Source organism: Anabrus simplex, chromosome 2 (genome assembly GCF_040414725.1).
Source record: "Anabrus simplex isolate iqAnaSimp1 chromosome 2, ASM4041472v1, whole genome shotgun sequence".
Lineage (NCBI taxonomy): Eukaryota > Metazoa > Arthropoda > Insecta > Orthoptera > Tettigoniidae > Anabrus > Anabrus simplex.
Genome location: NC_090266.1, coordinates 308,833,364 through 308,851,071, shown reverse-complemented (window position 1 = coordinate 308,851,071; position 17,708 = coordinate 308,833,364). Strand labels below are relative to the sequence as shown.

Below are 17,708 nucleotides of genomic sequence, written 5' to 3'. Positions count from 1 at the left end.
CATATTACATTACAACAAGAATAAGAATAAGAATATTTATTCACCATTGATCATTTACATGAACTAGGTTTTGTCATCCAATACTACAGTATTATTTCTACTATCTATAGGCCTATATTATACAGTTATTAAAAGTCAATAGGGCCTATTAACAGTTTTCATTTCTAAGAATTCCTTTATGTTATAAAATGGATTTTCCAACATCCAGTTATACAGTTTTCTTTTAAAATTATTGATGGACACATCCTGTGCAGAGAATGGTAATTTATTAAAAAATATTATACTGTTTACTTTATGTGAGTTACCTGTTTTCACAAGTCTATATCTTGAGACATCAATATTACCCTTATTACAAGTATTGTGTTGATGGATATTTTCCCTGATGGTAAATTCTTTAGATGGTTTTTAACATACAATAATGAGATAAAAATATATAGATTTATAACTGTTAATATTTTAAGCCTGATAAAAAGGGGACGACAGTGCTCAGAAGAACCAGCTTTACACATTACATGAACAAGCTTCTTATGGACATAAGATGAATGTCCCCACAATAGCAGCCCATATGAAGTATGCGACTGGAAAAGTCCAAAATATGCCATTCTCAAATAGTCTGCTGTTACTAATTCCCTCAATTTCCACATAAGATATGAGACCTGATTGACATGTACTTCCCAGCTTAATTTGGTATCAATATGAATACCCAGTAGCTTGACTGACTGAATTTCTATACTATTGGACAATCCTAACAGAATATGTTGGGTTTTATTCTTGCTGCAGATTAGTTTATTAGATGAAAACCATTTCACTGCAGTCCTAAGAGCTTCTTGTGACATCTCTTGCAGATTTAATACGCCCTGATGCATGTTGATTAGTGTTGTGTCGTCTGCATATGATACAACTGATTGTGACATAACATTTTGTTATAGGTCATTAACAGCAACATTAAAGAGAAATGGGCCACGTACAGATCCTTGTGGAATGCCTGCAATAACATCTTTCAGTGTGGAATGTCTATTTCTAATTGCAACAAATTGGCATCTGTTACTTAAATACATCTTAATTACATCCAAAGTGGGACTATTTATACCATAATACTGAAGTTTTCCCAACAAAATGTCATGATCTATACAGTCAAATGCTTTACTCAAATCACATAAAACCAGAGAAACCATTTTCCTATTTTCAAAGGCTGTTAAAGTTTGCTTGACAATTTCCAGACCCGCAGACTTTTACTCTGTCGGAATCCATATTGATTACTAGACAACAGGGCATGATTTTCAAAGTAGTTACTAAGTTGACTATAAATAACCGATTCAATTATTTTAGATAATATGGCAACAATTGAGACTGCATGGCAATTTTGGGGACGATGTTTGTCACCACTTTTGAAGACCGGAATAACTTTTGAAATATTAAGCATATTCGGAAAAAACCCAATCTTTAAACATTTATTGATACTAAACGCTAGTGGTTCACAAATCAGATGTATTGTTTGTTTAATAATGTAATTGGACAGCCAATAACAGTCCATACTCTTAGAATTAGATAATTTTGAGACCGTCTTTATGATTTCATTTGATGTAATGTCAACCCATTGGAAAGTATGTCCCCCTAATTGATGTGGACCAGCAGATGTACCTGTTGGATTAACTTTATCACCTATTTTTTTCACTGTGTTCAAAAAGTAATCATTCATAGTATCTGAATTCAGTAATATATCATGTGTATGATTAGGAGTATTCTCTTGTGCTATAATATCCCAAGCTGCCTTGCATTTGTTGGATGCACTTTTAATGTATGTTTCACATGCCAATTTTTTTTCATGTGCAAGTTTAGTTCTGTAGAAATTTTTACACCTGAGATATACTTCATATGCATCTTTCTGCACACTCCCTTGCACCCAAGAATTCTGTTGAAAAGAATTTGAGATCTCGCTGCTAGAAAGCAGAGGTCTATGTTCAAAGAACAGAAAAATCAGCTTCCTTCATAGAATAAGTACTGTGTCATTTCTCTTTTTCGTATTTTGTATGTAAGGTATTGCATCAATTGAGGTGTAATTGAACAACTGAAAAGATGTCACTTGAGTAAGTTCTTTGGCACTTACTACTAGTAGACAAAGACCAAGTGAGCACTGTTGCTTTTTCTAAAAAGCTAAATCTGGACTGTTGCTATATGAATAATGAGAGTGGATGATGAAAGAAAATTGCAGCTGTATATAAGGTAATATTATCTGAGAGAGATCTTTAAATTTTATGCTCTCTGTGGCTTCTAGTTTCTGTCGTCTGAATAATCAAATATCTGAAATATAGGGGGTCCCAGTTAGTTTGAATAATCAATGTTCCACTGTATTTTGTAAAATTTACAGCCTTTTGCTCATAAATATTATTTATTTTCTTTGTACTTTGCATGACTTTTTTCTCCCTTCATTAATATCCAGATATTGTATCAAGACAGTTTTCTAGGAAATACATCTGAAATTACCAAGCCACTCTTTCCAACAGCAGTCTGGCAACTCTGACTGATTCTCTCTTTTTACACCTTAAAAGCGGCCCAGAGCACCCATGTCGCCTACTACAAACTAACCAGAGGTGCAGAGTATGATATGACATTAGTGTTTCATCCTTAATGGCCCGGGGTTGCTTGGAGAAGTAGTAACCATACATAAGTCATGTCTTACGAGAAGCTGTTTCTGTTGCAGTCCTTTTTATGAAATAAAAATATTTTGACCTGGCACAACTGATATTTAACGCAGTGAAATCTGCCATCAGCGCATTGAATGGGTAGGATAATCTGACAAAATAGTAATAACTTGGTTGGACAATTCTGAGTTAGCCTCTCAGGGCTTAAAACACTTCTCATTTGGACAGTCTATAGTGTTAAGTCCAGCTAAAGTAACCAGTGATTTACTTTGTTCTTTCGGTATTTGGTATTCTTCATGTGCCTAGCCTTTTCCTCAATTTGCTGGGGTCAGCAATTTTTATGCATTTACCCCAGTTTCACGACCGGATGCCCTTTCTCATGCCAAACCTATAAGGAGGGATGTACTCGCTATTGCATGTTTCTGTGGTGGTTTGTAGTGTGACATGCTGTATGTAAATGAAGGTATGTGTTAAGATGAACACAAACATCCAGCCCCTGAGCTAGAGGAATTACCCAGATAAAGTTAAAATTCCCAACCCAGTCCAGAATTGAATGGACTCTCTCTTTTTACACCTTTAAAATGGCCCAGAGCACCCGTGTCGTCTACTACAAACTAACCAGAAGAGCAGAGCGTGATATGACATTAGTTTCATCCTTAATGGCCTGGTACTATATTATTAAATATAGGCAAAACTTTATCTATAAAGGCTCATTTTAAAGAATAATGATGTAAGCCTGCTCCAATAGGTTTAGGGACACAGCTATTTTAGCTATTTTATGTATTTTGATTTTTTTTTTCATATGTTGGGAAAAATGTCTTCATATAGTACCTGTCTCAAATTATTACTGTAAAATCTCTATTTTCAGAACCTACTCAACAACTTCCAGAACTGGGATGTCATGACAGCTTTAGCAAGAGTGTTTTTGTTCTTCCAACTTGTGACAGTCTACCCTCTAATTGCATACATGTTACGAGTGCAAGTGTTCACCACTCTAATGAAGTCTGTGTACCCTGGTTTCACACATGTAGCCCTTCTCAATTTTGCAATAATTGTGATATGTGTTCTCTTTGCTGTATTTTTACCAAGAATTGGAACAATTATCAGGTGAGTTATTCAATTTGAACTATAAAGCGCAATCTCTTAAATAAAAATAACACACAAATATATGCTTTTCAGCAGTCAGTCTGCAAGGCTCAGTGAATTAACTAAATGCCTGCACAATCCTGGATTGGTAACTAGCCCTGTGACCTCATTTAGTTCCATGCTCTTAACCATTGTCACTGTCTAGGTCTCACTCTACTTTTCATACTCTCTGTGGCAGAGTCTATTATTCTCCTAGGTAACCTGTCTTCCTCCATTCTTCTCACACGACAACATACAGCTTCATCCATCAAGTTCATTTCTAACATAGCATTTATCTCCTCATTCTGAATACCCTCCTGCCTTTGTTCACTTGTATGTACCAGCAATCATTCCCACAACTTTCATTTCTGTTACTTCTAATGAATGATATATCCTGAGTCAACCCAGCTTTTCCTCCTGTACAACAAAATTGGTCTGAAAACAGACTGGTGTAAAAACAGTTTTGTCCATCTTTCTTATAGAATACCGCTAATAACAACTTGAGTTCAATACTTCAACTTTGCTGCACCTTGATTTAATTTCATTTACTAACTTACTATATAACTATCTTGGGAGAATGCACATCCTATATATTTGAAATGATCTACCTGTTGTTTTGTGTTCCCAACCTGACATTCAGTCCTTTTAGGTTTCTCCCCTACTGACATCACTTTAGTTTTGGAAATACTTATTTTCATTTCACACTCGCTACAGTATTTTCAAGTTCCAAGATATTAGATTGGAGGCCTTGGCTTTCAGCACAGTCTGCCATTAAGATCAAATAGTCAGCATAGCTCACTACATTCCTACCTAATTGTATCCCTCCCTGCTATTTTATACCTTTCAGCAAATGATCTATTTAAACTATGAACAAGAAAGGTGAAAGATTACAACGTTGTCTGTTGTCTAACCTCTGAATCTACCTCAAACCAAGAATTCATTCAATCATCAATTCTCACTGTAGCCCAATTGCCAACATAAAGGTCTTAAAACTTAACCTTAATGTCATAATCCCTCAGTATGGCTAACATCTTTTCCCTTGGTATTCTGTCATATGCCTTCTCTAGATCTACAAAACATAAACACAACTGTCTATTCCTCTAGTAGTATTTTTCATTAATTGGATCATACTGAAAATCTAGTCCTGACAGCAATTCTGTAGTCTAAAACCACACTGGATTTCATTCAACTTTCTCTAAACCATTGACAGGACACTCCTTTCCATGAACACCTTGCCTGGTATACCGATCAATGAAATACCTCAATAATTGTTGCAATCGTTCCTCTTCTCTTGCTTATCGAATAGGTGCAATTGTTACTTTCGTCCAATAAGAAGGTACCCTACCAACATTCCATGCTAATCCTATTACTCTATGAAGTCATTTCACTATATTTCACACTTCAGATCCAATTTGATCAATTCCAGTTGTTTTATGACACTAATTTATTTACCATCCTTTCCACTTCCTCGATTGTAATTTCACTGCCATCATTGTTCTCCTTCCCATGAATTCGACTGTTCACAACTTCAACAGAAATATTTCCTTTTATGTTGAGAAGATTTTCAAAATATTCCTTTCATTTGTTCAGTGATTCCCTGGAATACAATATGAGTTCACCTGATTTACCCAAAACACTATTAATTTCCTTTTTACCTCCCCTTCTAAGATTCCTTATTGCAGTCCAGAGAGGTTTCCCTGCTGCTTCTGCATTCTCCGTCTTCAGTCAGTCAAGTGAAAGTAGTAACGTAGTTAAGTCCTAGTCCGCTAGTGTGTGTGGTGACCTGTCTGACCACTAGGTGGTAGACAATCTGAACACACACCCACAATCGGTCCGACTGATCCATACTCACAGTCGCTATGACATTCGTTGCAACCATAGAATGGGAGTCAAAAGACATGGTGAAAGCAAAATTTGAGAGGAAGGAATTTGGATTACAGAAGAAAGAAGAGATGAAAAGTGAAGTGCAGGACTACTTCTTGCTAGTAACAGCTGCAAATGGTCAACATGTAGTGTATGTGCCACATAAACGTTATTCTTCCTTACTGACATTTAAATCTACTACTTCACATATGAAAACGGACATGTGCAAAGTGCAGGCCAATATAGAATGTCCATCAAATACAGTACCACACGATGTCAAACAAAACATCAGGCCTACAGAGAAATGTTTCAAAATGTGTGCAACAGATCTTCATCCCTTTACGGTTGTATCAGGAACAGTTCCAATATCTATGCATGTCAAGAATTTCTTAACCCTAGAATACAAAGGCTCATTATTTTTATGATGCATACTTGGCAATACAGCTCTATCAGGATTTTTACAACACATTGCTGTCCTATTGAATAGCTTCCTGCAATACCACAAGCTTTGTCGGATTGTGAGCATCGTTAGAATGAGTATATTGGTTTCATGGTAAAGACCGTTGTGTCATAAATTTTATGAAGATTTGTGACTAGATATGCAAAATTTAGCAAGGTAAGTTCTGTAACAAAATTAAATTACAGCACTATTCTGAATAAAATACATATTTAAAACCATAGAACTTGTCATACATGTACTGGTAAATAACTGAATGTTGTTAAAGTTATTATAGACCAGTATTCTATAAGGAGACAACCCAAATTTTCAAGAAAAAGGGATGTCTTTGCTTTCTGAAGAAGTGTGTGGTCCGTGCAATGATTCTTTTTTTTTCTTTCTATTTGCTTCATGTCACACCGACACAGATAGGTCTTATGGCGACGATGGGACAGGAAAGGCCGAGGAATGGGAAGGAAGTGGCTATGGCCTTAATTAAGGTATGAACGTTATTCTTCCTTACTGACATTTAAATCTACTACTTCACATATGAAAACGGACATGTGCAAAGTGCAGGCCAATATAGAGTGTCTATCAAATACAGTACCACATTTGCCTGGTGTGAAAATGGGAGACCATGGAAAACCATCTTCAGGGTTGTTGACAGTGGGATTCGAACCCACTATCTCCCGGATGCGAGCTCACAGCTGCGCGCTCCTAACCTCACGGCCAACTTGCCCGGTGCAATGTTTCTAGTTTGATGAAGAGGTTAATAATGTACAGACTGATGATATAACACTGATAAATACAGATGAAGAAGATACACCAGCACTGAACAATGATATAAGCCCACGCAGTTGTGATGATTCCCCTACGTTTGTGCAATGAGGATGAAAGTGCAGAAGACTTGAATCTGAGACTTCTTCAAGTTCGACATCTATAACTGAAAACAACCGAGACGTTTATGCCCCAGCGAGAAATGAAAATATTGCGATTTTAATAGGAAGAAATAATCACTGCTGGTCAGCAAAACCTGCCAGTCAATCACGAAGCTGCACACCAAGCAGAAGCATAATACACTTTGTTCAGACACCTATTAGAAATGCTAAGGCAGCAAAGACTCTTCTGGAATCATTCTTTTCTTCCTCGCAGATGATATGATAAACACTATAGTGGTTCATACAAATGAAGAAATAAATAAAAAGAGATCGAGTTACAAGTACCAACACACTCACACACAAAACTATACTTGCATAGAAGATATAAAGGCACTCCTTGGAATATTTGTACTAACTGCAGCTTTGAAAAATAATCACCTGTCACTCTGAGAAATGTTCAATTTCAGATTTGTGTGATACTATATATAAAGTCACAATGAGTTCTGAGAGGTTTGTATCCTAGTATTGTGCTTGCTGTTTGATGACAAGGGATCTTGTCAGGCAAGAAGGGAAAGTGATTATTTTGCACCAATACATGAAATTTAGAAACAGTTCACAGTTGTAGAACATGCTATTAAAGCAGGCCTATTTTTAACAGTAGATGAGCAACTCTTGGGTTTCTATGGAAGATGTCATTTCTGGATGTATATTCCAAGTAAGCCCAACAAATATAGCATCAAAATAGTAACAGTCTGTGACACGAAGATCAAGTATGTGACAGATGCTGCACCTTACCTAGGCAAAGGAACACAGATAGGCAGAATGCCTCTCAGGGAATTTTATGTCAAGGAACTGACCAAGACTCTATGAGGATCAAATACAAATGTCATGGTAGACAAGTGATTTACCTCTGTAAAGCTTGCAGATTACCTTTTAAAACATAAACGAATGTTAATTGGTACTTCTTTCACCAATAAATCTTATATTTCACCAGACTTACCGGTACTGTTAACAAAGAAACAGAAATGTTGGCACATCTGTGTTTTGCTTTGCTGGTGAAAAAACTCTGGTTTTATTCAAAGCAAAGCCAAATATGGTAGTTGTTTAATTGTCTACTGTTCACGAGCAACCCTCCATCAGTGACACTATCATAAACCACACATGATAGAAGATTACTCTGCAACTAAATATTGAATGTCTGCAACTAAATATTGAATGCTCATGATCAGATATGCAATTGCTATTGTTATAGCCATAAAACCAGGTGGCCACTGTGTGTATTTTATGGAATGCTGAATAATGTATAAATTCATGGGGAATCAATTGTCACAATAATGAGCATTAAGGAGGTCGTATGTTGCCAAGAAAAGACTTTCTTTATGTCTAAGTGAAGAACTCACCAAGCCATGGATGGCGAAGAGACTGGAAGCACAAACTGCAGAGGTACGAGCTAAAATATTGTCTGAAATTATTTGAGTTACAGAGAGTGGTTATTCTTCATGCACAGCAACTTATACTTTTGAGTCTGGAGGAGAGAGAGGAAGTATTCACCAATGTGTGACACTTGTACTATGAATACTCATCAAATAATACTGATACAACACAATGTGTTATGTCTACATGTCATGCAGATTTATTGACCAAGAAAATGAAGTATTTTTATTCTTGCGAATGGCATGTTGATACAGATGAGAAGCTATCTTCGATTAATTAACTTGATATTTATTTATTAAAATATCACCTTGTTGATGATGATGATGATGATGATGATGATGATGATGATGATGATGGAGAAATAACAGCACAAACAATCCAAGATTTCCTCTGCTAGCAAAGGAAATATTGTCTATTTCAACCTCCAATGCAGCAAGTGAAAGAAATTACAGTTTAGCTCATAATCAAATTAGTGACGAAAGGAGTTTGCTTAACCCAGATAGAGTAAATGATGCTCTCTTGATTCATTCTGTTCTAAAACAAACAAAACAATAATGGTGAATGTTTGTGACAATGTGAAAGACAGTACAGTTTAATGTTCCATGTTTACTAATGAGATACGTTGATCTCACAGTGTTCATAGCAAGCTAAGTTTGTAATTAAATTACTTCTAATTGTAATGCCCAATGCACATTTCATTATAATACCATACTGTATTTGCATATATCTAACATCTTATACGCAGCCACTCTACTTTCCTTGCTCCTTTCATGTTTGTTCATCATAACTTTGTTGACAATGTCTGTAAGCGCATCAGCAGCCTTACCTCAGATTCAACAACCTATCCAGTAAAATCTGCCTTTAGTGAAACCTTCATGAACCAGAAATCTGTCCATATTGGAAAATTTTCCTGGTTCCATGAATTATGGTTTAATATTTGTGCAAGTTTACCTGTATTTAGCAGAACCTGCCTGACGCAGAAACGGAAGGAGATTTTGCTATTATAACAGAAAAAATATGTAAATTTCCTTCCTAACCCTTTTCAGTACACATGTATTCCGAATGGACCTAAGATGGCCACGATAGCATTCAGCCAGGAAATGCCTGTCTCTGTGTTCCAAGCTGTAATTTGTATTGCAGGAGCAGTAAAAAGGGTGTCGCCAATTATGGTACGTCAGTGCTCTGACAAAGCCAAATTTGTCTCACACCCTGAAGAAGTAACTTAAATAAACCAAAATCCTGATGTGCTAAACAAACTCTCAGAACAGTGTAATTATGATAATGTCAGTGGAGAAGATTACATGAGCATTCGTCTAGAAGTTGAAGTAGAGGCGGCATTAGAAAACATTGAAGAATTCATCACCCGTCACCTCCAAGAAAAGAATACAAATTGATGGTGATGATGATGAGAATTAAGACGATGAGAAGATGGTTTATGTAAAATGAAGTCCTACCAACATGCCCCATCAGCCGTAAAGGACATTCAGTCTTTTCTGCTAACGAAAAATTACAAAAAATTGTTTGAAATCATTTGCCATGCTCTCATTTTAATTGAGAACCATGCTACCAGGGATAGTTGTGTCCACCGTATAATTCTGGATTAATGGAAAAGGTAAAAGACAGTACTATACAGTATTGCTATTGGTGTTATTTCTATAAAACATGTTATTTGTATTAAATAAGTGTATGTACTGTACTACTGTGCACTGTGAGGAAGTTCCAAGCAAGGGCAGATTTGTGTTAGTGCTGATGAACTAGCATATACAAGTGTGTGATCGGTGAAATTATTGTATCTACTACCACAAAAATATCATATAAAGCTACTCTGGATTATCTAATGGAGATACGTATGAGGTACTTACGATTTTTGTTTTATCTACCTTTATGAAACAAAATCCTGCATACAGTAGAAAAAATTCTGGTCCCTTGGGTTTCCGCAGAGGACAGGTGTTACCGTATTGTACTACATAGCCTGGATAGACGAGTCCATACAGTGCTCCTGGCTGAGGAAAGTATCAACACATCTGCCATATTTTCTAAAGGATGATGTGCATATGCTCATTGGCTGTTAAGGCTCTGCAAACAAGAAGTGGACTGTCCACTTTCGTCCACACAGACTTAGTACTCTGTGATAATACATCATCCTGGTTAAACAGAAGGCAGCCTACCACACCAGACCATTCCAGTTCACAACGGACAGGTGGAAGTTGCAAATTTTCAGAGTTTGTGATGGACTAAAGGAAAAAAGTGGCTGATGAAGCAGAAGAATTGATTGACCTAGTTCAGGAGTGCATTTATTTTAATACGATATGAGCCATAAAAGCTAAGATGAGATGTAGTGAAGAAAGCAGAAGCATGGACCGAGATTGTGGGAAAACTTGATCAAAGTGGTAAGTTATACATTTATATAGAATTAATATTTTCAAATATAATTTCAAAATTCAAACAAAACATTACAAAAAAATCAGTCAAAAAAGTATGAAATATAATTCCTGTAATTCACTAGTTGGTTAAAGGTATTCACGGTTGGTTCCTTGTTTATATTTTTTCCACCAAACAAATTCAATTGAAAACAGACTTTTATTTATACATGCTTTGGAAACTATGTCATAAAATACCTTTAATTCTCAAAAGTAAATAATCAACCACAACCTTACTTTGTTTTTTTTTCAATGAACCAATGTTTCATTTAACTCGTATTATACATTTGTTGTAAGAAATGATTTCAGATCATACTTAATCATTAAAATATTAACTCAATTATTCACAAGATTTTTATTTTTTCATGTGTACTGTGCATTGTTTTGTATGTTATTTTAAATGTGTCAATGTCTGTTTTTTAAAGTTTTCTTGGCTGAAGATGATGCACAATAAGCGTTGAAACCGGTCCCCGTTAATAATTAAATGTTGTAATTAATATTATAGCATTGTTTTGTATTGAATAGGTGGACCCATTATTTTGTTCCGATTCCGATTAAAGACATCGGCATTCTGTTTTCATATTCGTAAATGGTACCCATGGTCTTGTAAAATAACACGCCACTTGGTCTCATGGGGTGATTAATAACCGAGATGTTGATACTAACTCAAGCAGTAATGAAAGTGGAGATGGCCCAAATATTTCGCCGGGTTGATCTATGCAAAATCGATGGTGAAAATCCATCCCAAACCTCTCCGTTTAACTCAAGCAGTTCATCCTAGCACACCACTCCAAACAAGTTAATTACACAGAACTTTATATAGATTATACAAATAGGCCACCACTTGGATTCCATGCACCCTCTACAGATTCAGTGAAAGGTTTTTTTTAATGAAAATTTCACCAGAGAAACATAGTTGGACTCTGCATGTATTTTTACGTATTTATGAAATAATTTAACTTATTGTTTTTTTAAATGTATGCTTTTGTAAAAATTAATTAAATATAAATATAACAATTAAAAAACAAAATATTTTACTTATCTCAAGCAGATTGCTAGTGTTTCCTTTATCCCAATGGGTTTCCTCCAGTTCGTGGCCTTGTTTTGATATTTTAAACTCAATTCACAGCACAGGTGGTGAAACTCGCTGAACTCCTCTCTTTTTCATTTATTCCATGCATCCATTTTCTTTTTAGTTTTTCTTGACTCCAAGCAAAAATAAAAAGTAATTCTTCTTCATGAGAGGAACTTCTGGACATTTGATTAAAAAAAGAAAAAGAAAGAAAACACGAGTTCAAGAAAGAAAAAATTGATTGAAGTCAGTGTGCAATTGGCAACAACTGCTTTCATACGGGCTCACCCTGACTTTTCCAGACAACTATCTGTATATACAGGGTTATTAACCTAACATGTTACACGCAAATAACTTCTAAACGATTAAAGACATCGGCATTCTGTTTTCATATTCGTAAATGGTACCCATGGTCTTGTAAACTAACATGCCACTTAGTCTCATGGGGTGATTAATAACCAAGATGTTGATACTAACTCCATATTTTTAAATTGAATGGCACAAATTCATACAGCTGGACTAAACGTTCACCTGCGTGCAAGTTCAAATGTGTAAGTATTTTAAAAATCGGACAAGTACTTTTCGAGATATAAATAAGAACAGCATGTGCACTTTTGCATGCCGCATCAGATGGCGTGAAGTCGGGCAAGCACATATTGATGCGCAAGCAGTTTCTTGTGAGTGACTTCAGCCACAGAATGGATAGCAGGCATGTAAGCACCCGGTACACATATGATGGGTTTGTAAAGTGTGTATGACAAGCGAAGTCATGACAGGACACGGAGGGTTGATGTGTATAAAAGGAATAAAATAAGTGCTTTGCCTTGAAAGGAACATAACGAAAGCTATAATTGGCACTGGTTTTAGTGTACAGTACATACTACTGTATGAGTTGCAAAATAAGCATTACACAAAACACCGGAAGAGTTCCTTCTAGAAAAGCAAATGAATAATGTCCGAGGTAGACTTCATTGGAAATGATCCTAAGGGCATAGGAATGGGAACATAATAACGTCATCTCGTCAGTGTAATTGTTATGAGGCAGGAATTTTGGCATTTTGTATGTAGAGACCATGTTGGCAATGAGTTCAGTACTTTATGTGGCAAAGCCATGTGTGGCCAATCGTTGATTGGCTGGAGGCTGAATTATCACAACAGTAAAGATACGAGTTGGGTGATGTTTGAATACGTGCGTCTCAGTAAAAAATGAAATGGCGTATGGCTTTTAGTGCCAGGAGTGTCCAAGGACAAGTTCGGCTCGCCAGGTGCAGGTCTTTTGATTTGATTTGACGCCCATAGGTGACCTGCACATGGTGATGAGGATGAAATGATGATGAAGACGACACATACAGACACATACATACAGAACCCGTACCAGCGAAATTAACCAATTATGCTTAAAATTCCCGACCCTGATGGGAATTGAACCCGGAACCCCTGTGACCAAAGGCCAGCACACTAACCATTTAGCCACAGAGCCGGACTGCGTCTCAGTGATCCGCATACACATTGTGTCTATTTAATTATGTGCTCGAAATGTTCACCATCAACGGCAATGCACATTTGCAGTCATGTCGCGAGGGATGATGTCACAGACCGAAGAGTTTCCCTTGACTTTGCAGCACATGTTGCGATATGTCGCTTGAGATCCTGTGGTGTTGTTGGAGCTTACGCGTAGACCATGTCCGTGCACGCACCCCTGAGGAAAAAGTCCAGCGGTATCAAATCAGGTGACCGTGCTGGCCACCTGATGGGGCCTCCACGTCCGATCCATCGACCGGGGAATATCTCATTAAGACTCCTATGCCCTCTAATAGCAGCTACACTACCTTATCTTACTATTTCCATTTGTTTGCAGGATGTGTGTCATTCACTCTGCGATTGCATGACATCCATATTTTCAAACACTAAGTCTACTCCAGAACAGTAATGCTTATACGCACTTTCAGTAATGCATCTTATTGTTCGGGTTCCTCTCATGACGTATGTGATTAAGACACTCGAAGGGGTACAGAGTATAGTTGTTATTTCATTTCCGGGGCTTGGACATCGTGGTCGTGTAGCCCCATGTGCTTGGGTGTGTGTGCGTGTACTGTATGTATGTTAGAATGTGTCTGATAACCTGTGTTACTGTGGTGTCTTTAGTAGTGTACTGTATTTGTAATTCAGGTGAGGAATTGGGACGGATGCGGCCGTTGTAGTAAGTAAGGAACCATCCTGACATTTGTCTGCAGTAGCGGTGAGAAACCACGGAAACACTTCCAGGATAGGGGAGATGGGTACCGAACCAACCTCTTCTCCGTTTTGCCTCACGAGGCTGAGTGTACCCCGTTCCAGCCCTCCAACCAGAATTAAATGGCTTATCAGAGCCGGGAATTTAACCCGGACCACTGCAGCGAGAGCTACACGTGATTAAAAACTCGACAGCCTGCTCTGCATTCGGGAGAGCGCAGGTTCGAGTCCTGCTTCGCCCAACATGAAAGTGATTTGCATGGAATCCCATGTTCAACACCAGGCAAATACCAGATAGGTACCTTTGGGATAGGCCACGGCTGACGTCCTTTCCAAATCCTTCCCACTCCCATCCGTAGGAAAAGACGCTAAACCGATCGCAGCCTATTATACATGGATGTCAACATGAAACAGAAAAATTAATCTCCCTTCCCTGTTGCAACCAACCGACCGACCGACCGACCGACCAGATATGCATTCAGGGCAGTCGCCCAGGTGGCAGATTCCCCATCTGTTTTTTTCCTAGCCTCGGTACATCGCATTATGTTTACACTACATGCCTCATATCCGTTGTGAGGCTGAACTCACTCCCAGGAAACTGCTTGCGCGTCGGTATGTCCTTGCCCGACTGCATGCTGTCTGATGATGCATGTGAAACCTAGCATGCTGTTCTTATTTATATCTCAAAAAGTACCTGTCCGAGTTTGAAAATACTCACATATTTGAACTTGTACGCAGTTGAACTTTTAGGCCAGCTGTATAAATTTGTGATGTTCTATTTATAAATATGGAGTTAGTATCAATATCTTGGTTATCAATCACCCCAAGAGACTAAGTAGCACGTTATTTTACAATGCCCTGATTATCATTTACAAATATGAAAACAGAATGCCGATATCTTTAACGGTTTAGAAGTTATTTCCATGTAACATGTTAGGTGAATAACCCTGTATAAAATAACATGTACTGACTGACTGACTGATTCATCATCGCCGAGCCAAAACTACTGGATATAAAGGAATGAAATTTTGGGATACATTTATATTAGGGTGTAGGTGGTCACTAAGGGAGGATTTTGGATATTCTGTTGCCAAGGGGGTGAATTTTTAAAATGAGGATATCTATATCTCAAAAACTTAAAAGTTTACAGACGTAAAAATTGGTATTTGGAATCTCCTTTAAAAATAAAGACGCACATTTTTTTTTTTGGAAAATCCCATTGGGGGATGAAAAAAAGGGGAAAAAGGGTAGAACAACTTTTATGAGCAGACTTAAATCTAAAAAGCTGAAGATATTACAGACATGATTATTAATATTTGGAATCGCCTTTGAAAATATACATGTATTTTTGTGTTTCTGGATAATCCGATGAATAGGGGGTGAACAGGAGTGACAAACGGGATGAATTTGTAAAAAGACTATATCTGCAAATTATCTCAGACACATAACATATTACAGATTTGAAAACTGGTATTTGGAATTTCCTGTAAAAGTAAAGAAATATAAATATCTCTTTTTGGAAAATCCACTTAAGGGGAACTGAAAAAGGGGGTGAATTTTTCAAATTAGCACATCTACAATATATCTCAAAACTTAACATGTTGCAGATGTGAAAATTGGTATTTGGAATCTCCATTAAAAATAAGGAAACACATATTCTTCCATTTTCAGAAAAAAAAACCTTAACAGGGGAATGAAAGAATTGAAAAATTAGTTGAATTATTTGTATGATAATGTATGTATATATAACTTACCCAAAAATCTAAAGATGCTACAAATGTGAAAACTGGTATTTGAAATCTTTAAAAATTAAGAAACATACATTTGTGGGGAGATCAACTTGGTAGGGGCGGGGGGGTGGGGCGGGGGGGGGATGAAAACGGAGATGAATTCCTTTCATGAGGATACATATATCTCAAAAACTGAATATGTTACAGTCATGATAATTGGTATTAGGAATCTCTTTTAAATAAACTGGTACAGTTTGTTTTTAGAAAATTCACTTGAATGGGGAGTGTGAAAGGAAGCAAAAAAATTGAATTCTTTCTCTGAAGAAACTTATATCCCAAAACTGAAGGTTACAGGCGTGAAAACTGGCATTTGGAATCTCCTTTAAAAATAAAGAAACTCGCACTTTTGGGGAGGGGGAAATCAACTTAACGGGTAGGAAAGGTGGTGGATGGGTTTGTTTGTGTGTGTGTGTGTGTGTGTGTGTGTGTGTGCAGAAGGAGTTGAATTAATTTTATGAGGATACTTATATCTCAAAAACTGAAGACGTTACAGAAGTGAAAATTAGTATTTGGAATCTCCTTTAAAAATAAAGAAACACACATTTGTTTTTTAGGAAAATCTACGTAAGGGGTGTGGGGTGAAAATAAGTAAATAAGGAGTTGAAATAAGTTTAAGAGGATAATTGATCTTAAAAACTGAAGCTGTTACAGGCGTGAAAGCTGGTATTTTGAATTCCCTTTCAAAATAAAGAAACACGTATTTTTTGTTTTTGGGAAGTCCACATAAGGTGGGAGAGGGGTGGAAATAAGTCAAAAAGAAGAAGTTGAATTATTCTTATGAGTATACATTTATCTCAAAAACTGAAGGTGTTACAGACGTACAGATATGAAAACTGGTATTTGGAATCTCCTTTAAAAATAATGAATTTTTTGTTTTTGGAAAATCCAGTTAAGGGGCTGAAAAGAATTGCAAAAGTGGGTGAATTTAATAAATGAGTACCGGTATATCTACATTATATGTCAAAAACTTAACATGTTAGAGACAAGAAACTTGGTATTTGTAAAGTCCTTTAAAAATACAGGAACATGTACCTTTTTATTTTTGGGGAAGGCACTTTAACAGGGGGCTGAAAAGAAGTGAAAAATAGTTGAATTATTTTATATGAGGTTACTTATATTTTAAAAACTGAAGATGTAACAGATGTGAAAATTGGTATTTGGAATCTCCTTTAAATATAAAGAAATGTGTATTTTGTTTTTGGAAAATACACTTAGATGGGGTGGGGGAAAGGACTGATCAAGGGGTTGAATTCTTTTTATGGGGATACTTATGTATATCTCATAAATGAAGACTTTACAGATGTGGGAATAGGTATTTGGAATCTCCTTTAAAAATAGAAAACATGTATTTATTTTTTCGACTTGAGAGAAGACTGTTTCTCACATGTACAGTTCTATGTTGTGTTCTTGATACGGCTGCGGTAGATCTATCGTGGTTTTGTAGCGTGATGTGTTGAATGTCAGTGTGTTGCTGCTGCTATACTGATAACGTGATTGCGGGTCTTCCGTAAACTCCTGTGTAGTTTGTATGTGATCAGTTCAGTGAGAAAATTATACATTCAAACTATCAGTTGTGGAGGTAATGAGCTACTGTACAGTAGATCAGTTGTACCATAGTAATACTGCTTTGCGGATTGATTGTAAATGATGGTGTTTATATTTCATCGTGTTAACATACTATATTTTTGTTAAGTGAAAAAAAAAAAGATAAATATATATACACATAAGTGTGGTCAGTGATAGTAGTCATAATATTGTTTAACTACATCACTGCACCTATGTTGAAATATCTGAAAAATAATAGACTGCTAACTCA

The 17,708-nt window shown here is 36.6% G+C and overlaps 1 protein-coding gene across 1 annotated transcript in view; it reads left to right on the top strand.

Annotated features, from left to right (window-relative positions):
• LOC136864075 (neutral amino acid transporter 9) overlaps positions 1-17,708 on the top strand; it is a 276,887-nt gene that overhangs the window by 257,906 nt on the left and 1,273 nt on the right. Inside the window, exon 11 of the mRNA XM_067140620.2 lies at positions 3,511-3,749. Within this exon, the coding sequence (XP_066996721.1) occupies positions 3,511-3,749 (239 nt within the window). The remainder of the gene's footprint in view (positions 1-3,510; positions 3,750-17,708) is intronic.